The 21,662-nt window shown below is 53.5% G+C and overlaps 1 protein-coding gene across 1 annotated transcript in view; it reads right to left on the bottom strand.

The window, feature by feature from the left end:
• Positions 1–9,662: 9,662 nt before the first annotated feature.
• The window catches only part of P2RY6 (pyrimidinergic receptor P2Y6), a 35,054-nt gene continuing 23,054 nt past the window's right edge, over positions 9,663–21,662 (bottom strand). The window contains exons 2-3 of the mRNA XM_034995141.1: positions 11,495–11,556; positions 9,663–10,683 (exon numbers count right to left, since the gene is read on the bottom strand). Of these exons, the coding sequence (XP_034851032.1) occupies positions 9,663–10,649 (987 nt within the window). The 5' untranslated portion in view covers positions 10,650–10,683; positions 11,495–11,556. The remainder of the gene's footprint in view (positions 10,684–11,494; positions 11,557–21,662) is intronic.

Raw genomic sequence — 21,662 nt, 5'->3', positions numbered from 1 at the left:
TTCCCTCGCGCTCCCGCTCCGGCTCCCGCTCCCTCCCTCTTGGCTGCTCGCTCCGCGCTCCCTTTTGTTGCAAATAAACTTTGTGGCTGAGGAAAGGGGGTGGGAGGCGGGGCCTCGCGCCCAAAAGAGGGGGTGGGCTCCGGGCGCGCGCAAGGCTGGGAATCGGGGTTTCGGGGGGAGGGAATCGGGGAGGAGTCGAAGGAGAAACAAGACTGCTTGAGCACATGCAGACCGAAGCGACCCTCCACAGGACCCCTTCTGGAACCCATTGGCCAAGCTGCCCCCCCAAGGACTCGCTGCGACGCACGAAACCTCTGAGTGTGGTCAGCTCCGCCGACACACAGCCGGGGCTGCGCACCGACTGCGGTTCAGACGCTTCTGCGCGGTAACCCCTTCTGCCCAAGGAACCCCAACATGGCAACCTTCGACCCATAAACTGGTACACACCGACATTCAGGTACACCCAGAAACACTCTTCCAGCAGGAAGGGGGCGGGACTCGCCGCCAGGGGGAGCAGTGAGCGCCACGGCCGACCTGGGCGCTTGCGGCTCCCTGCCCCACCCCTCCGCCCAGCCCAGGCCACGCCCCCACCCGGCCCTCCGCCGTGAATCCTACTGTCACGGAGACCCGGTCAGCCTTCCGCGCCCCCAAAGGCCCCGCCCCTCGTACATCTGCGGCCTGTCCAGCTCTGACCCTCCCACATCGCTCCAGGTGCTCCACCCTTTGTGGCCACTCCCCCACCCGCCCCCACGTTTCCCGCTGCCCCCCCCCGGCCCCCCCCCCCCCCCCTGCCCCCGCCATCTCGGAGGCCCCTCTCCTCGATGCTCCGCCCTGCGTCCCCCCGCCCTCCTCCTGAGCTCCGTGATACGCGGCTCTTACGCCCTCTACCGGCCGGATTCGCCCACCCCGTGGAGTCCAGGACAGGTAAAGCAGTTCCCAACACTAAAAAATGGGAGTGTTGGGAAGACTTCATTTCCTTTACTTCCTTTCAGGGCTTTCCTAATCTCTTCAAGAGCCATTTCAAACCTAGTCCCTTCGCAAAGCCCCTTTGGCCTCACACACAACACGAGCTTCAACGGAAACGCCCTTGATTTGCCACTGCCAAACCGACACGCCTACTTGCGGCCCTCCACCGTCCTAACAGAGCGAGCGGGTCGCCTCTCTGACTTCAAGCTGATCCAACCTTGGGCTCGCCTTGCACCTCTGTCCCGGTCTGGCAAGTCTCCCATTGTCCCGGGTACTTGGGCCTTCCCCACCCCCACCTGCTTCTGTGAGGTCCCATACATCCTCAGGGTCCCAACTTAAATGCAAGGCAGCTCCTTGACATCTGAATGAACCAATGGGGATTTATGGAGTGCCTTGGATGTATGGGTAATATTATTTCATTCATTTTATTTAATCCTAGAACCACCCTGTAGGTAGATAATATTGCCTCTTTTCTTTTTCTTTTCTTTTTTTTTTAAGATTTTATTTATTTGACAGAGAGAGAGACAGCGAGAGCAGGAACACAAGCAGGGGGAGTGGGAGAGGGAGAAGCAAGCTTCCCGCGGAGCAGGGAGCCCGATGTGGGGCTCGATCCCAGGACCCTGGGATCATGACCTGAGCCGAAGGCAGACGCTTAACGACTGAGCCACCCATGCGCCCCAATATTGCTTCTTTTCTATGGGTCATGAAGGAGATTTAATTTTGATCACTGTCAAAGTCAGAAAATGGCAGTACCTTCAATGACTCAAATTCAGATTTGAGGAGTTTCAAACATGGTGCTCCTCTAGTCTTCACTGGTCCCAGATCCCTGATGAAGAAGGGGCTTCTCTCTCCTTGAGCCCCCAGCATCCTCTTCTTCCTTCTTGGGCCTGGGCTCACCTTCCCCAGGAATAGAGGATAACCTGGTCTGACTCACACTCCCCTTGGCCCAAGAGGACTGTGGCTGGGCCTCACTAGGCTGGCAGGCCCTGGGAGCAGGAGGCCGTGGTCCAGATGAGAGGGGCAGGGATGGGCATAGGGCAGGATGGTAGACACTGAGGGATTGATTGACTACTGCATGAGAAAGGGAGGACTCAGCCAGGACCTGGCACCCTCCCTACTGCTTCCCTTGGGTCCGTGGCAAATCCCTGTAGGGAGAAAACTTCCTCTCTGAGTGGAGACCAGCCTCCTGTAAGTCCCTCACCTCTGCCTCAGAAGGACATCTCTCCTTCACTGGGGAATTGATGGCAAGGAAGAGAGCCCTGCCTGGCCTAGTGCCTCTCTCTACCTCTGCCTTGCTGTGTGACCTTGGGTATATCCTTACACTTCCCTGGGCCTCAGCTGCCTCATCTGAAAAGTGAGGAGTGGGTCTAGATTTCCCCAAAGGTATCTCTCTACCTCTATTGAGGTCAGACTCTTGTTTGTTCTGGAGTGTTTTCCTACTTTTTTGGTGGGGGGACCCTCATCCTGGGAGTCACTGCTTTCCTCCAATAACAATGGTCCCTGCCGTCTGAAATTTGTACTTTTCCAAACTCTTTCACATCCTGTCATATTTTGTCTTCATATCAGTTCTGGAATAGAGGTTTTTATTCCCATATCACAGGTGGGCAAACTGATGGACAGGAGCAGAGACTCAGGTCACCTCAGCACCCTGCAGCTTGGCCTGGAGGTGGGCTGACTGGGGCCTCTGGATCAGGAATTCCCCTTGGTGGGGAAGGAGGGTGTTTAAGGATCTGGGGTGGGCCTCCACCCAGTGGGACACTTACCCAATCAGAGAGTGGCTTGGCTGCTTCCAGCACCCCATGAGTCCTCCCAGCCTCAGCTCCTTCTGACTCATGATGAGACAAATCATCTTCCAGGTACAGAGGGACCCTGATTGTGTTTAGCCCTTCAAAGACTCATCTAGGAAGTGGCTGGAAACACTGGGCACCAAGGTGGAGAGAGGAACACTGTGTTGGGAGTCTAGAGCTGGGCCCAATGCAGGCAACCTCAGAGACATGCCAGATGACCCTCAGTAGGTCACTCTCAGGCTCCTCACCTATGAAAGGGGAATGAAAACATTAACCCACCTACCCAGTAGTCATGGTGACCCAGCAAGGTCAGGGCTGTAAATCCCCTGGAGAAATCAAGATAGTCAAATTGTGAGGGTCCTAGTCATATCCAGTGATGGGCCTTGAGTACTTAAGAGGGAAAAAAAAAATGAGGAGTGAGAGGACCCCAAGAAGTAATGAGCTCCAGGAAGGAACTGTCTTGGGGGGAGTCGGGCTCCTGACTCCATTCCCAAGTCAATTAGAAATGACCTGAGATTGTCGCCTTTCCTGTATGATTAGAACTCAAATGCATAGAATTGGATTATTTATAAACTTTTGTTCATGACACATTCTCACCACTTGTTTAATTGGCTCCCATCCCAAAACAAAACAACTAGGACTTTGACAGTGTTTCCCTAACCCATTCTCCTGCTGCTGTGCCACCCAGGATAGCCATTACCTCCTGTGTTCAGCATGCCCTTGCTTTCCTTTTTGTATAGTTTTGCTGCATCTGTGTATTCCTTCAAAGTATATAGTTTCATTTTAGTTGTCTTTATCAAAAGGGCATCTTGCTGTGTATACGTTTTTTGAGACATCTTTGTACTTAATATTATACTGCTTGGATTATCCATATTGTTACACATGGGTAAAGGGCATCCTGACTGCAGGTAATATTCCAGTGTGTGAATATAGCACAGTGTATTCATCCATTCTCTCGTGGACGGGCAGTGGAGTGTTTCCAGGTGTTTGCTCTTGTGAATGGTGCTGCTTGGAGCACCGTGCAGGACACCATGTGCACATGCGCAGGAGTGCTCAGGGTAACGGGCCAGGTGACTACTCAGCATTCAAGAGGCATGGTCAAGCTAGGATCAAATACCTCTGTGTTTCTTGTTTGTTTGTTTGTTTTAAATTATCTGTGTTGCCTTTTAGGTGAAATGCCTGTTTTTGCCTCTTCTATTGGGTTATCATACTTTTTTGTACTTGATGATAATTCGGCCCTAACTTTTCCATGCGCAGTACCCCTGGTGGCTTAGAGAGGGCTGGTAGTATTATCACCTTTTTACAGGTAAGGAAACAGAGGCTTAGAGAAGTAAACTGGCTTATTCAAAGTCACGAAGTCAGTAACAGCCCTTCTGCACTGAGCTAGTAATACCTTCTGAAACCACTGGGCCTCTGCTAAGAAGCCTTCTCTGCCTCTCAAGCTGAGTCACAGCCCCCCTGATCCTCAGCATCTCTCAGCCCCTGACCATTACATGAGATTATAGTCTCCCTAGTGAGGCCTTCCTTGCCCCCAGCCCCCCCTTTTTTAAGATTTATTTATTTATTTTAGAGAAGGGGAAGGGGCAGAGGGAGAGCGGGAGAGAATCTCCAGCAGACTCCCCACTGAGCGTGGACCCCGAAGCAGGGCTTGATCCCATGACCCTGAGATCACAATTTTAGCCGAAACCGAGAGTCAGATGCTCAACCCCAAGAGTCAAAAGCTCAGCTGACTGAGCCACCCAGGTGCCCTGCCCCCTACCCCTCTTTATGTTCTTGTAAGCTCTCCTCCCCTGCTGTAATGATCCAGGGTTATGTTTATTTCATTACTGCCATTCTCCTCCATCAGACTAGGAACTCCCTGAGGACAGGGACCCACTGCTCAGCATGATGCCTGGCACACAGTAGGTGCTCAATAAATGTTGTTTAGTGGTTGAACTCTTTCCTTGTCTGTACCCTCACCCCTCCCCAAGATTCTTTTTGAGGGTAGGGTCTGGGTCCGTGGAGGAGCAGAGAGAATGTGTGTCGAACAAATGACTGAGGGAGGGAGGAGAAAGCTGCATCTATTCCTAGGACAGATCCAGTGCCCCTGGGCTTTTCCAAAAGGACAAACTGGTCCCTAACTCTCTGGCTCCTCCATCTTTGGCCCTGCCCCTGTCCTCAACCTACAACAGCCAACACTCACAGGTCTCCTGTCATAGAAGCATCTTCCCTGGACCTGGCCTCCCTGGGAAACTTCTCTCTTTTCTTCTCCACCCATCACCTCCACTTCCTCCCCCACTCACCCAGCTCCCCTGCCACAATCATTCAGAAACCCCCAGGCTTTGACCTGCCACATCTCTGGCTCCCCCTCCTGCCCAACCCCTTAATGGAGTTCCCAGGGTTCTCTCCAGGCCCTTCCTTCTTACTCTGTCCCTCAGGAAACACATCCATCCCTTCAGCCTCCAGCCAAAAGCAGCATGACCACTCCCCAAGCTTTGCAACTTTTCTAAGCCTTCCTGGGTATCTCCAGACCCTGTTGACTCCTAGCTTGTCACCAGGCTAGACCCTGGCCCCCACCCCAGTCCAGGACACTGCCTAGCCTCCGCCTAGGTCTACCACCTTAGGATAGAATCCGAGTAAAGGGATTCATTTGGCTATGGCTAACAAGAGCCCGAAAAACTTGTGACTTAGAAAAGATAGACATTTGGGGCGCCTGAGTGGCTCAGTTGGTTGGGCAACGACTGCCTTTGGCTCAGGTCATGATCCTGGAGTCCCAGTCCCGCATCAGGCTCCCTGCTCAGCAGGGAGTCTGCTTCTCCCTCTGACCCTCCCCTCTCTCATGCTCTCTCTATATCTCATGCTCTCTATCTCATTCTCTTTCTCAAATAAATCTTTTAAAAAAAAGAAAAGATAGACATTTATTTCTCTCTTGTGCAAAAGTCCAGATTTAGGTGGTCCCAAACTGGAATGGTCAGAAACCCAAGCTGTTTCTCACGGTCCAAGATGGTGCTCCAGCTGTCATGTCCCCATTGTAAGCAGAAAGAAAGGAGGGGAGGCAAAGGACAGACACTATCTCTCTTTTACAGACATTCACCCCCTCCCCATATTAAATTGCCTTAGGGCACTTTGCTTATCTTCCATTACCCAAGATTAAGTTACGTGGTCATATTTAGCTGCGAATAAGGCTGGGAAATGAAGTTTTCATCCTAGGAGACCACGTGCCCAATTAAAAGAGAGTTGATATTGTGGTTGGCACTTAGCTGTCTCTGTCATAACTTCCTAGGGGGTCCCCAGTTACTGGGACTGGCTGAGGCAGGTGGGCACTTGGAAGGCAAGTGAAGAAAGGAAAGGAAAGGGTGGGAGGATGGGAGAGGTGGAGGGGGGCACCTACTATCTGGGTTAGAGAAAGGCTGTGTGACCTTGACACATCAATTCCCACATCCGGGCCTGTTTCCCCAACTGTAATTGGAGGTATTGTAAGGATTAAATGAGAAAATGTGTATACAGCACACTGTATGATGCCTAGAACCTGCAGAGCCCAGCAAATGGCCACTGCTGTCATTGTCGTGGCTCCCTGGTGCTTTCCTGGGCTGGCACCAAGCCTTTGCCTCTCTAGCCCTGCCAACTCTCCAGCCTGGTCTTAGGCCACAACCCTCCTATCCATCCTCCAACAGCCTCCATGCCTTGGGCTGTGCTGTTCCCCGCACCAGGAACAACATGGCCCTCTCATCTTCAGTCTAATTACATCCACTCTTCAAGCCCCAGCTGCACCACTCTACCCCCCAGGAAGTCTTCCCCAAGCCTTGAGAATCTTGGACCCCTGTGAACCCATGTGCTCCCCCGACCCCTCACCACGCTCTACCTCCACACCTCGGTCTATATCCCCTCTGTCTCCACCCCAGCAAGCAGGCATCCCCAGTGTGATCCCCCACCACGGAGTGTGCTCTGGGTTAAAGTGAGGAGAGAGAGTGGGGGGTGGGGACAAAAGGAGGGGAAAGGAAGGGGCAATTCAAGCTTCCCAAATGGCACTTGAAGTCCCTCATACTGGCATGTAATAAATGACTTTTCCTTCTTACAGGAACAGCTGGGGCTCATGGATTATGGGCCTTGTTCTGAAAAAAGTGTGCTGAGTTTGTTTTTGTTTTTGTTTTTTCTTAAAAGACCAGCTGCCTCCCATGTGAAGGAAAAGGAAAAATCCTCTGCTCAAAGCCCCTTGTTTAGAAACCTCCTAGGCCAATTCCTAGAGAGAGACTCTGGAGGAACTTGGGTGCACAAAAGGCAAAATCATTATGACAGTACCATGCATTGCATGCTTACTATGTTCCAGGCATTATTCTAAGTTCTTTGCACATATTAATCCTCACAACTACTTTACAAGATTTACTATTCCCATTTTACAGCTAGGGAAGTTAAGGTACAAAGGGGCTAAATAACTTGCCCAGAGTAAGACAGCTACTAAGTGGTAGAGCCAAGATAAACACCAAGGTGACCTGCTCTGGAGTCTTTACCCTTTATGCTATTCTGCCTCACAAAGGGAAGCTGGGAATGCAATTTACCTGTGGCCCACAATTCCCACTCTTGGAAAAGTGACCAAAGGGTCACAGTTCTTGGCAGTCTGCTAGGATGGTTATCTGCGACTCTCCACGGGGCTCAGCCAGCACTGTGGGCGAGGCCCTCTGCCTTCTGCTCGCCCATTCCCCTACTCCCCCGTGACAGGCAGCTGACCAGTCTGGTCTCAGACTCGGAACAAGACACAGGGTAGCTAACATCTGTACTACTTGGCATGACATCGCATTGTATAGGGAATAGACCTCTTCTGACACTTCCTCACATCTTTTCACTGTGACCCAAAGAATCAAAGTTCCTTCTGTCCAAATTATCAGCCTCTTCAGAAGGGCATTTTGATGGATTCCCAAGGTGGGTTGGGCCTGGTTTGCCCCCTTCCTCAGCCAGCTGCAAGCACTTCTCTGACATGACTATGGAGTTTAACTCCGGCGGAGTCCTTCTCTGAAGGGCCCCATGGCCCAACAGCCTTGGAGATGAGACAAGGCTAAAAGCAAAATACTAAGTTATGCAGTCCTTCCTCTGCTCTCTCTCCCCTCTACCTTCTGAGAAGGTAAATTTTTTTGTCATGGCTGGTTTGTGTGCAGGGTCTGAGTGGTACACCAGCAGCCAAGGGCAGGCTAGATTGTTCTATAGGAGGAAAGCTGAGATCTGGGAGGAGGGAACAGGGACTGGAGGAGAAGTGATGGTGGATGGGGTGGGCGGGGTGGTGGAGATATGAGGAAAAGTTGCAGAGAGGAGGAGGAGCTGTACAGGTGGGGCTGAAAAGAGGGGTGGGTGGGAAGAACAGGTAAAGAGGCCTTATGTGGTGGAATCCCCTTCGCTGCCTCCTCAGAGATCTTCAGTGAAGATGCCTTTCCAAAGCTTTTGAAGGCTCAAGTCTTTGTTTGAGATGCCTCCATGAGATGGCCTCCAGCAGCTTCCAGGCACCCACAGGCCAGAATGATGGAGCTGGGAGGGCGGGAGCAGAACCCATGGAACAGTCTGTCTTGAGACTGGTTGGCAGGCTCCTGGCCACGGGACCTCTGCATCTCTATGTTGCAGCCTCCTGGTGGCCCTGCATCTCTTCAAGCTGTTGACTTCTAGAATGAAGCAGGGTTGAAGGGCTATTTCCCCTCACTTGGGGGTCCTGGTGGAGGGGTCCCCAGACTCCCAGGAGACCCTGAGGCTGAAAGAGGCACATTTGAAGAGGTAGGTGGAGAAGAGGTAGGGTCTGGGTCTTTTCCTGGAGTTCAGTGCTCTGGTCCCACCCACATCACCCCCTCCTGGGCTTAACTGAAACTCACTGTTGATTTACGGCCAGATTCAGCACATCTCTACCTTTGGGTTTTATACACACACAGTGCCTTCCATCAGGAGCAGCCTTCTTCTCTCTGCCTTTTGGATTCCTCCCCAGGTCAAGCTCCACCTCTTCGAAGAAGCACTCCTTGATTCCTCCCTCTGCTGAGCCCCCACAGCCTGGAACATCTGAGCCACTCTTGCCATTGTCTGGAGGGTGGCTATGGGACAGCTCTTGTTTTCTCAACTTTCACACACAGGAGGCCATATGCCTGCCCCCCACCCCAGCTCTCTCTACCCATCTGCCCCAGGGCAGAGCCTAGCACAGGGCTGGCCCAGGCTGTAGGAACATGCTCCCACTTCTATTGGCCGACCTCCCACTCAGCCTTCAACACCTGGTTCAGATGCCACCCATCTCCATCCCAGGAGATCTTTCCTGACTCCTCGAACTGGATCATGGGCATCCTCTATTTACCCCTCCCTCCCTACCCCCCACCCCCTGAACCATGCTTCTCTCTGTCACAGCCTTGATATCACTGTGTCAAGCATCTATATGTCCAGTAGTTGGGAGCCTATATGGGGCAGGGCTAGGACCAGTTCTCCCAGGGCCCCAGAATCAACCCAGGCCCAAGGATAAGGTGTAGGTAAAGGTTTGCTGAATGAATGGAACATCGCACACCTCCAGAGAGCTCGTATTCATCCACTCAAAATCCAGCTCAAATGCTCCTTTCCAGAAGCTCTCACTTCTTCCTCCCATCTTCCCCCAGTCCCTGGATTGGTGACTCCAAAGCATACAGCACACTCCTCAGTTACAGTACATGCCATACTATATTTTTGTGAGCAGCTTCACATGGCTTCCCTGACTCCAGGGCTGACTGGCACCTTCTGGAGGGCCAGGTCCAAGCCTGTCTCTCTGTGTCCACAGGGCCGGGTCCAGAGCAAGGGCTCAATAAATAGTCATTGGTGAGATTCTGGAGTCTGTGGGGGACCTCATTCCATGCCCAGCTGAGCTAAGCTCTAACTCTCTGCATGGTTTGGGGTTGGAGGGGTTTCCCGTGACCTGGCCCCAGGTGTCCTGCCCCAGTGGACTCAGTGACCCTGTCGCTGCCACTTGGCCGTGAGCTTCTGTAGCAGCTCCTGGGGCCGCTGGCGGAACTTCTTCTGAGTGAAGTAGAAGAGAATGGGATCCAGCACGCTGTTGGCACTGGCAAAGGGCCGCGTGCCCTTGTAGGCAGCCGCAAAGGCCTCCAGCACAGGGCAGGGGACACCGGCTGTGGAGCGCACTGCCAGGTAGGCTGTCTTGGTGACATGGAAGGGCAGGAAGCTGATGGCAAAGGCGGCTGCCACCACCAGAGCCATGCGGGCCGCCTTGCCACGCCGTTCCCGGGCCACCGGCCCTACGGGGCCATCCTGGCGACAGAGACGATGGGCCAGGCGGCAGTAGCAGGCCAGCAGGGCGATAAAGGGCAGCAGAAAGCCGATGACGGTGAGGGCCATGCCATAGGGCAGATAGCGGGTGGCCAGGGCGGGTGGGCTCAGATCGTAGCAGACGGTGCGGTTACGCTGGATGCCTGTGGCAGCAAAGAGGGCTGTGGGCAGGCACTGGGTCGTCACGGCCAGCCACACGGCCCCGCACACCAGCCAGGCGGTGCGGCGGCCCCCACGCTTGTGCCAGGGGGCCAGAGGGTAGCAGATGCCCAGGTAGCGCTGGAAACTGATGCAGGTGAGGAAGAGGATGCTGCCGTGTAGGTTGGCGTAAAAGAGGAAGCGCACCAGGCGGCAGGCGAGGTCGCCAAAGGGCCAGTGGTCGCCTTGGGCATAGTTGTAGATGAGCAGGGGCAGGGAGCAGGCATAGAGCAGGTCAGCCAGGGCCAGGTTCAGGGTGTACACAGCTGTGCGGGTCAGGGCCCGGCGGGACGTGCAAATCTGGGCAATGACGCAGGCATTCAGTGGCAGGCCAGCCACCAGCACCACTGAGTACACAGGTGGCAGGAGCAGTCTCTTGAAGTTCTCTCGGTAGACGCAGGTAGTGGGCGGGGAGCCCAGGGCCTGGCGTGTACCATTGTCCCACTCCATGGCTGCCCGATTATGCTTCCTACATCCAGAGAGGCTGGGGAAGCAACACACAACCTGTCAGTAACCACACTCACTGACCATCCAGTAGGCCCCTGTCCCTCTCTGGGCCCTGATCGCCACCTGAACCATCTTTGATACTCACCACCCCACACAGCCCTCACTTTAAGGAAACCTGGAATACAGTAAAGCTCAAGCTTGGGAAAAATCCAGTTCACTTTATAATATTCATTTCCCATCAACCTTCCTGGTGATCCTCTACTCATCCTTCAAAAACCCTAGTCAAATGTCTCCTCTGGAAATAGAGATTGACAGACTTTAGTTTTTTTTGTTTTAAACCTTTTTTTTTTTTAAGTTTTATTTATTTAAGTAATCTCTACACCCAACATAGGGCTCAAACTCATGACCGCGAGATCAAGAGTCACACACCCTTCTAAGCCAGCCAGGTACCCCAGACAGACTTTAGTTTGAATCCTACCTGTGCTACCTGCTAGCTATGTGACCTTGGGCCAGTGATATACTTTATCTGCATCTCAATTTTCCTATCTGCAAAATGGGGGAATGATATACCCATCTCTTAGGATGACATGAGATTAGAGGTACTAAGTCAAGCTATGCAGGGCTTCCCCTGGGCTTTTTGGAGTTTGGAGATTATGGTCATGGTGAGCCTGCCTGTCTTTCTCTCCTATACTGGTCGGAACCTCCTGATGAGAAGTGCCAGGTCTGATGCCCCTCTTTGTCTGAGAGCCCGGTCTGGGGTCCAGGGCAGAGAAGGCCCTGGTAATTCTTAATTAATCAACATGAACAGAACGTCCACACATTGTGAGCTGACAAAGGACAGCGCCCACCTCCTCAGGCTGGACTCCACCTTCCAAAACCATGGTCCTTCTTTTGGCTGCAATCTTCTTATCTGTAAAATGGGGGGAGAAAGTGATTCAGGAGTTCCCTAAGCATCCTTCTGCTTGACTTGAGGCTACGAATGCCTGTCTGGCCTAGCTGCTGGGCCACAGCACCCCCTGGTGGCTAGAGTGAGAACAGCGTTCCGGAAGGCAAATGGCTGAGGACCAGCCAAATCTACGGCTTTTTTTTTTTTTTTTAAGATTTTATTTTAAGTAATCTCTACACCCCAGGTGGGGTCCGAACTCACAGTCCCCCCCTCCCCCCAAGACCAAGAGTCATGCACTCCACCGACTGAGGTAGCCAGGTGCCCCTACTGCTTGCTTTTGTTTTGTTTTGTTTAAAGATTTTATTTATTTATTTGAGAGAGAAAGAATGAGACAGAGAGAGAGCATGAGAGGGGGAGGGTCAAAGGGAGAAGCAGACTCCCTGCTGAGCAGGGAGCCCGATGTGGGACTCGATCCCGGGACTCCAGGATCATGGCCTGAGCTGAAGGCAGTCGCTTAACCAACTGAGCCACCCAGACGCCCATATTGCTTGCTTTTTATAGAGAGGAAAATACAGCACAGCGAGAGTCTGTGGTGGCTCAGTTTTACTCAGTGAGTTAGAAACAGAGCCAGAACCAGAACCCAACCACCTGACTGAGAGGATGCAACTTAGTGTAGCCCATGGACATGGAATGTAGAGGTTAAAGCCCAACTTCAGAGTGAGGCAAGCCTCATTCGAATCCTGGCACCCCTGCTTCTGTGTTGTTCAACCCAAGGCATGTCACTTGCCTTTTCTGGGTCTGTGTTCTTATCGGTAAAACGTGTCATAAGCCTGGTATACAGTAGGTGCTTAATAAATGCCATGTTATGCTGTTGTATCCTACATTTCATCCCTCCACTCTTCCCTCAGGTTTTGGGGGAGTCAGCAGCACAAATGTCTTAGGGGGTTCCCTGGTGAAGTTAAGTCTGACTTCTTGATACCTACTTCCCAACCAGCATGTCCACATTTACTGGTGTCCAGAGAGAATTCACAACTTAAATCCAATGGACCTGTAAGACCAAGCCTTTGAGATAGTGAGTCAGATCACCCCCCTCCCTGTTAATAGATGGGAAAAACTGAAGTGAAGAAAAAAACATGAAGTCCTTCAAATGCACACAGAACAGGATAGACGGTTGAGGCCAAGTATATGGGCTCTGGTTCAGATGCACAGGTTCAAATCCCAGCTCTGCTACATGTGAACTGTGGGGCCTTAGGCTCATTATTAGACTTCTGTGCCTTGGTTTCCCCATCTATAAAATGGGATCACATCGTACCTGCTTCATAGGGTTGTTATGAAGATCAGTGCCTGGCACAGGGCAAGTGTTAGCTGTTCTTAATGTGAATATACCCTGCTAAGTCAAAGTATGAGATTTTTCAAAGTTATGTTAGAGCAAAACATAACTACCCAAATTAATTTCTTCCAACTTTAAATTTGATTCTGGTGAAAATATTTTTCCCAGATTCTGGGCACCTGCAAAATGAGGTTTGGATCTCTAGTCTGTATCCCACATGCCATATTACCTTTAATTATGAAAAACCCTTTGTGGGGCTTCAGCCCATGTGCTAGGAGTGCTGGGTGCTCAGCTAGTCAGTTAAGCATGGAGGGAAGTCAGAGGCAGAAGCTTTGGGCAGGCCCTCATTGTAGCCAGGAAGCCAAGATTAGTACAGGCAGAGAAAGTTCATTTACTCATCTCTTCATTTATTTGTCTGGACCTTTCTTTTATGTATGCATTCATTCTCTTGTTTTCTTTTCTTTTCTTTCTTTTTTTTTTTTTTTGAGATTTTATTCACTTTTTGACAGAGAGAGACACAGCGAGAGAGGGAACAAAAGCAGGGGGAGTGGGAGAGGGAGAAGCAGGCTTCCCGCTGAGCGGGGAGCCCGACGCAGGGCTCCATCCCAGGACCCTAGGATCATGACCTGAGCCGAAGGCAGACACCTAACAACTGAGCCACCCAGGCACCCCCATTCTGCTGTTTTCACCTGCCAGGCATTTAAATGCATACTTACTGCCTGCTGGATGCATGCAGGCACAGTATATAGATGCAGGTGTAGATAGAGATATAAAAATTATACATATACATATGCTAGTCTGAAGAGGGAGACCAGTGTGAGCCACAGGATAGAAAAGACTTTTCAGAGGAGGATGAAGGATGGAGCATGACCCAGGGAGGGTGTGGGGGTTGAAAAAGAAATCCCTGGGTGGAGAGGGGTGTCCTCGGGTGGGGAGGAAGGTAGAACAGGCCGGGCTTGAGAGGAGAGCAGCCTGCTAGGGCAGATGGTCATGGTGAGGAGGAAGAAGCGGGTAGAAGGAACAGTGCTGTTTTTCTGAACTCTTTTGGGAGGCCCGTTGTCCTCAGATACCACCCCAAGAGAGAGCTGTCTGCCTCAGGTGATTGGAGGCTCCAGATATTTTCTGCTCTCCACTCCCTGGTAAGACTAGTCCTCTTGGAAGGAGGCAGAGGCTACGCGAGGAGAAAGGCAGGCCTGGCTGTCCCCCTGGCTCCCTAATACACTCTGCCTTCTGAGGCCCAAGGCGGGGCAGGGGCTGGTCCTGAGGGAGGGCTCCCTTGGTCCCTGCCTCCGTGGCTGGCCCTGGCTCCTCGAGCTCTCGCGGCTGTCACTCTTTCTTGGGCCCTGAGCCCTGGGCCAGCTCAGGCCCCAATGTCTTCCTGGGCTCCGGCCACTCTGACTATGGTGGGGGGCTTTCTAGCAAGTGGCTCTGACGACATCCTTCCCTGCATCCTTCGGCCCTTTGAGGAGAAGCTCCAGCTCCTGACGTTCAAGCTCCCTGCCGAGCCCTCCAGCCTCATCCAAGGCACCCCAGGTTGCGCCCCTCCGCCCCCTCCTGTCCTGCCACACCGTTCCTGAGACACCGACGCTGCCACACGACCATTCAAAGCCAGAGATCTAGACTTCCTCTCCGGCCTCCCCATCTTTGCAGTTCCCTCCACACGAAGTGCCATTCATCCCCTGTCTGTCTGTCAAAACACTAAGTGTCCATCCAGCTCCAGATCCAATCTTGCTTCTTCCTCTCTGGTCCTCCAGCTGGGTGGAGTCCCTGTATCTGCCCCATCCCCCAACACTGCGCCCTCCTTTCGGTCCTGCCCAAAGCCACAGTTCCTTGTGTCCAGCACCCATGCCCACCTCATCCTGGCCCACGGTGCCAAGATGCACCAACACTCACAGGCAGCCTCCTGTCCCCGAAGCGCCTTGGTGGCCTCAAGGGCGTTAGCGCAAGGGAGGGCCAGACGCGAGGCTCTCCGCTCTCCGCTCTCCGCTCTCCTGCCGCAGCCCAGGCTGCAACACCTCCGAGGGGGCGGGTGGCTTCCTCTGTTTCCTGGCAGGGCTGTCTCCGACTGAAATAGCCCCTGCGGGGGCCACCCCCTCCCTACCATCCCCAACACCAAGGCCTGGCGGAAACTGGGGCCTAGAGGAGCAAAGAGGCGGAGAAAATGTCTCCTTCCTGGAACCCTCCCCACCCCAGCAGAGGAAAGATGGTGATGAGGGGGGTAGAGAGGTGGGGGGGAGAACCAGAGGCTGCTGGTCAAAAGCCATTCCCACAGACCCAGCAGCTTCTTTTCTCCTCAGCCCTCTCTCAGTCTTCTCATCTGTCAAATGGGCACGTTGGTGATTAAAGAGCTTTCGGCTCCCCCTTTAGCTGTAACACCCAGAGCGACCTTCCAGTCACTCACTCCCCCAACCATCCCTTTCTCCATTCGTTCACTAGCTCATTCACTGACATGTCCATCCCTCCGCCTGGCAATCCACTTAAGCACTCAGTTACTTGGTCACCTTCTCCCTCCCACCTTCCCTCTCTTCCTTTTCTCCAAAACCATTTACTGAACACCTACTCTTTGCCCTCAGATCCTCCCACATACCTCCATTTAGCACTCACTGTCTCCTTCCACATGGCAGGTCTGGAGCTACTGGGAGTGATGGGTATGGCTTGTGGGGATAGAGGTGATGCCCCTGAAAACTCACCTGAGTGAGAGTCTCCCTGCCGGTGCCAAGCCCTTTTCCCACCCCTCCTCACTCCCAAACCAAGACTCACAGCTGTTAGGATGGCCAGAGGAAGTGAGGTGGCTTCTCCTTTTCCCGAGGAGGCGAGCTCCAGTAGTAGAGGCAGCATTTGAGGGGGGTGACCTGGAGGAGGTAGGTTTTGAGTGGGAGCAGCTAAGGTAAGTAAGGGAGGCGGGGGACAGGGTCGCACAGGGAAAGAACACTGCCCTGGGCATTTGAGGTCCAGGTTCTTGTTCTACTTTGGCCCCGACTCACGGTGTGGCCCCTACTCACAAGCCCCTTCCCCTCTCTGAGCCTCCTTAGTAGAACGTGGTCATACTGGCCACCAGCATGTTGTGAGGATGACCTGCCAGAGTGAGGGAGGACCCTTTTTACCCTGGAAGGTGTAAGCACTGAGCTCCCACCCAAACCCATTTTACAGGCAAGGAGATTGGGGAACTGAGTTGGGGCCAAAACTTTGGGTCCAACTGAGAAAATTCAGGTTTTAACTGCTGGGAAACACTTGGTCAGTTGTGCAAGGATTGAGTACCTACCGTTTATTCAGGTCTGTGCTAAGGGCTTGCTTGTGCCTGTTGCACATGTGGCCTCCTGTTCTGATTTTAGTGCTGCTGGAGCCCCGGAGGGCAAGGAGACCCGGCTGTCAGCCCAGCAACCAGTCCGTTGCTGGGTTCCTAGGACAACCTCCAGTGGTCACCCCTATCACGGTGTCTGTCCCAAGAATGGTAGCAGCTCTGAGGGCTTCCTGGAGGTGTCAGCCTCAGGCCAGGGCTTGAGTCTGAGTTCTTGCTATCTGGGTGGGGCCCAGATGAGAGAGCTCAGATCTTGGGGGTTATGGGTACACTTAGGACAAGTGACCCGGAATGGCTCCTGGAGAAGACATGTCTGTTGCTGGGCCTTAAAGGGCCAGGGGGGCTTGGGTGAATGAAGAGAGAAGAGGGCATCTTAGGCAAGAAGCACACGGGTGGGGAAGGAGCTGACCCCTGTGTGAGAAATGAAGAACAGCGTAGCGTGGGATGTGTCGTGTGAAAAGGGGCCTGGTGGGAGGCCTGAGGGGGTTGGCCCGTTGAAAACCTTCAGAACACGGCTTGAGGGGGCTGGCCCTGCTCCCAGGCCTGCCAGGGCTCCGGAGTCCAGCTTCAGCCCTTCCCCACCAGCCTTTCTGGGCCCCAGGCCACTGTGTGTGCTGTTTCCTCTGCCTGGGATGCTTTCCCCCCACTTTCTCCGAATAATTCCTGCTTATCCTTCCTGTAGTTCTCACATCTCATTCTCAAATGAGAATGACTAGTGGTACCTGCCATCTAGGAGGTTGTAGGACATAAATGAGACCGTGTAGGGGAGGCGTCCTGGCATATGGTATGGACGCAATACACTCTTGTTAACTGAATGAATCCATTCCAGGCCCAGCCTGAATGCCCCCACTTTGGACTCCCTCCGCCCACGGCAGTCCATGCTAATTTCTGGGTCCCCTGCACCCAGTGTCATTTCTTAACAGCCTCCCCTCTGCCGGGGGTTTTCTCTGCAGTTCCGGGCGGGTGGGGGGCGAGAGTGTTCTCTCCATTCTACAGATGAAGAAAGTAAGACTCAGGAAAGGTCAGCGAGTTTCCCAAGGTGTCCCAGCCAGGGCACATTTCAATACAAATTCCTTATCCATGGTTTCCCTGAAATCCATGCTTAGAAGTTCAAGGCGGGAAATTCCCAGAGGATTGTCTTTCCTGCACTGAGGGCCTCTGGCCATGAGATGGTGCCAGCAGACTGCCTGGGATGGCCAGTCTCAAGCCTTTTGCTGGCTGCCCCGGGGTGGGGGCTGTGCGGCAGGTCTGCGTATCGCCAAGGCCTCCCCTCTGGGGCTGGCACTGAGCAACCTCAGCCCTGGGCTCCCAGCCTTAGTTCCTCTTGACCCACTCCCCAGCCTTTCTGCTATTTATTCCCATATCAGCTCAAGCCCTGTTCTCAGAGCCTCACCTGGTCCATGTGGCTCACAGGAGCCACTGGGGACATTGGCAGGGGGACAGGGCCAGTGGTGAGCCCTGTCCATCTGAGGTAGAGGCCCCGGGAGTGTTGCCCCAGCACCAGGCATCCACCACCCATCTCCGTTCTGGGTACACCTGTGGCAGAAACACAGAAGTCCCTCACTTCATAGAAGGGACAACCTCTGCCAGCTTCCTTTTTACAGTTCAGGCAACACGTGGGATTGGTTTGTGCCCACAGCAGATGCAATTCAGGATAGACGTAAGGAAAAACTGGCAAGGGTTGAAGCTCCTTGGGCTGCTTGGATCCTATGGCCTCAGGATCCCCTTTAGATGACTCCATAGCTCCTTCCCCATCCCTGCTCCCAGGCCCTCCTATCTGGAAGGGATGAGGAGGCCAGAGGCAGGAGCTGGAAGCCTGAGTCACTGTCTGCCAGCCAGCCAGGAACCAGCCCAGACCAGGCTGGATGTGGGAAGAGGCCTCCTAAACTTGGCCGGCCTGCCTGCTGGGAAATACGGCCTGGAAACCCCCTTGCTTGGCCTCTGGCTTGTGAGCTTAGCATCAAGGGCACAGGATGACAGGGATCAAGACTCAGCTTCCTTCCCCTGGCGAGTCAGACAGACTGGGATCCATCACCAACTTACTGAGTGACCGGGGTAAGCCACCTACTCTCTCTGAACCTGGGTCTCCACATGATAAACAGGTCATGGCGCCTGCCTTCTAGGGTTATTATGCCCTCTGTTACAGTCACCAACCCAGTCCCGACCCAGAAGCAGCCAGCCTGGGGCAGGAGTGCCCCTGGAACCCGCCTCAAGCCAGCCCAAGGCCAGGTTCCGGACGCCAGTGCCCCTGGGCGCCGAGAGGACAGTGGGCAGGGGGCCACACCCACCACTCCTGGAGGAATTTGGGGTTCCCCCCCTCCGTGGTATCAGGCCAGCTGCGAAAGCAGGCAAATCTGGTAGGAGACGGGCACGGGGGGGGGGGGGTGAGCAGAAAACTTGATTTCTCTTCTCTTTTTCGACTTCCCCTTCTTACCTCCTACTCAACAGGAATTAAAGCTGGAACTGAAAGCCATTTTGAGTGCAAGGAAGGAGAAGCTGTAGCTTTGGGGAATTTGGGAGCTGAGGCTGCTTCCTTCCATTTCTCTCTGGCCCCTACAGGCTGAGCACAGAGAGAGCCTGCATCTCCTGCACCCCGGCTGTGCACCAGGCCCGTCAGCCGAGCTCATGGAATCCCCACCAAAAGCTGGGCAAATGTTCTTATTGGGCACTGACCTCACGTCATCACTGTGCAAAATGCCCCACCTCATTTACTCTTCACAGTTTCCACCTCTGCTTTACAGATGAGGAAGCTGAGGCTTGGCAAAGTTAGCAAGAGGTTCTCTCTTAGGAAGGTGAGTGAAGAGGTCAGTGACCATGGTGGCCCCAGGTGGGCACAGGGCTGAGAAGGCCCAGGGCAGCCTCGGGGCTGGGGGATTGTGGGGGAGAGAACAGGGGCCCGGAATGTCCCAGGGATGGGGCAGCCCCTGACAGAAGGAGAGTCCATGGTGCCGGCTTTCCAAGTCCATGCCCATGGGCTGCCGCACTTCCTGCCCAGGGCTCTGGAAGATCCCAGCACCTTCCTTTTCGCTGGAGCAGTGGTCCCTCATGAGAGGGTCTCTGTTTCTTGCCTGGACCCCGTTTTTGAATTTTTTTACTCCCCCCGTCCCCCCGCTGAAGAGGTACGCCGCTTGGATTCCCCTTCATGCAAGAACCTGCTGTTGACCTGCAAGAAGTCTAGTTGGCTGACAGCCTCTATTGGTGACTTCAGGACCCACCCATCCTCCCAGATAACCAGGCTCCAGTTCTCTGGGGAAGGGAGGGCCCAGGTCCAGCTATCTGGCCTGTCCCGCAGGCAGTCGCTGTTCTCCTCCGCAGTTCCTTCCACCCAATTCCCAGACTGCCTCTCACGATGATGACCTGCCTCCTGTTTTTCCTTGGGGGGATCCCCTCCTTCCCCTCCTCAAGTCTTGACAATCTGGGAGTGGTGGCCCTGTGACCTCGGCCTGTCCATGAAAGAACAGTGGCTCCTCAGGCCCTGTAACTGGCTCAGGGGTGGATGGGTGACCTTTGCGGGGTGCCTCAGAGTCCATTTTGGAGATTTTGCTGGAACACTGGGGAGGAGGCAGGTTTTCCACGGGGTTTGCAAAGCTGGTTGGAAGTGAGCCTGGAGCTTCTAGAGCCAGGTGAACTATATACCAGCTACTGTCCTATGCATTGTTGATACTAACACCAGGAAGGAAACTGTGCAAAATAAAGCCAAGGGATGGCAGAGTTGAGAAATGAGAATATATAGGTTTGCAAGAATACCACTGAGTGCCTGGTTCCACTTACGCCTAAAGCTTTATCTTCCACTGGACTTTCTGATGGCATGAGCTGAAAAATTCCCTTGTTGCTGCAGTCCATTTGACCTAGGATTCTGTAATTTATTTTATTTTTTTATTTTTTTAAAGATTTATTTATTCATTTGAGAGAGCGAGAATGAGAGAGAGTACATGAGAGGGGGGAGGGTCAGAGGGAGAAGCAGGCTCCCCGCTGAGCAGGGAGTCCGATGCGGGACTCGATCCCGGGACTCCAGGATCATGACCCGAGCCGAAGGCAGTCGCCCAACCAACTGAGCCACCCAGGCGCCCAAGGATTCTGTAATTTAAAATCAGGAGTCCTGCCTATAGACCTGCACCTGCTCCCTCCATGTCTCCTCTCCTCTTCCACATCACATGTTCACAGGGTCATCCCTGGAACCCTAACATCCCTTCAGGGGAGGCTGGAACTAGCCATGTACCTGGAGGCCACCAGCAGAGGGGCTGATGGGGACTGAGGGACTCTCAGGTCAGGCCTGATCCCGATGCGGCTGCGAGGGAGGCCCCCCAGTTCATTTCCCCTGAGGGGAGCCCCTCTTCCAGCAGCAACCAGAGTAACCACTGTGTCATCTCAGTAGCTCCTGGGTAGGAGCCTGGAAAGCTGGAAATCCAGCTTCTAGTCCTGGATTTATCACGCACCTGCTGTGGGACCCTGAGAAGTTCACTGCACCTCCCCAAGCCTCACTTTCCTGAGCTACTTCACGGTAGCTGTGTAGTTTCTTGGCCACCAAGCTAAGTGCTTTTGCTGCAAGATCTCATTTGCTTTTACTACAGCCCTGCGTGGTGGAGTGTCTTATCCCCATTTGCAGACGAAGAAACAGGCTTAGAGAAAGCTGGTGGCTTGCCTAAGGTGACGCAGTGAGTCATGGCAAGCTGGGACTAGGACACAGAACTGAATGTTGATAAAGTCTGTGCTCAGGAAGAGAGGCAACATTCCTCTGTATGTGAAAACTGAGGCCAGAGAGATTAGGAACTTGCCCAAGGTGCACTGTAAACTTACCATGCCACCCTGCCACTCAGGAACACAGTGGCCTGAGATAGGACACAGAATTGGGGGCCAAGAGTCAGGGCAGAAAAGACCAGCCTGAGAGTCAACGTCAGCCAGACTCCCTCCCTTCTCTAACTTGGTTAGGAATTGAGGACAAAGTCTGCTTTGCCTTTGGGGTCCCAAAGACTAGTACAGGCTCCAGCTCCCGAGTGGCACTGGGAAATGTTGAAGGAGTGAGCCTAGTCTGTAAAAATGAGCCACAGGGCTCTGTCCTTGGTGCTGGCTCGATTAAAAAAAAAAAAATCTTTGTCTGGTTGATGACACGGAAGACTTGTCAGGGGGAATGAAGGTAATGACTGCAGGAGTAGCACCTCTGCCCCTACCTGGGTCCCCTAGACTCCAGCTCTCAGGAAGGGCAGACCGCCACCACTGCCTGAGTGTTCACTGTGGATTGTCATCCTGCCCATTTCAGACACAGACCCTAAGGTCCCAAAGGTAGGCAGCTTTGTCCACAGCTCTCACAGGTAAGGTCTGGGTGTGGGGGAAGTCTCAGAGAACCTCTTACCTCCCATGAAAGGCAGCTCCCTTGCCTTGCTCCTGCTCTGACCATCCCCAGCACCTAAGTCCACCTGGCAGAGAGAGGAGACCCAACTGGGCCCCAGAGCCTAGGGGTCTATGACAGGGCTCTGAGTTCTGGACTCTCAGGGCCAGAGGGGC

This window comes from Mirounga leonina, unplaced genomic scaffold (assembly GCF_011800145.1).
Source record: "Mirounga leonina isolate KUSES-001 unplaced genomic scaffold, KU_Mleo_1.0 Mir_92, whole genome shotgun sequence".
In the NCBI taxonomy this organism is placed as follows: Eukaryota; Metazoa; Chordata; class Mammalia; order Carnivora; family Phocidae; genus Mirounga; species Mirounga leonina.
This window is presented reverse-complemented; position numbering and strand designations above follow the sequence as displayed.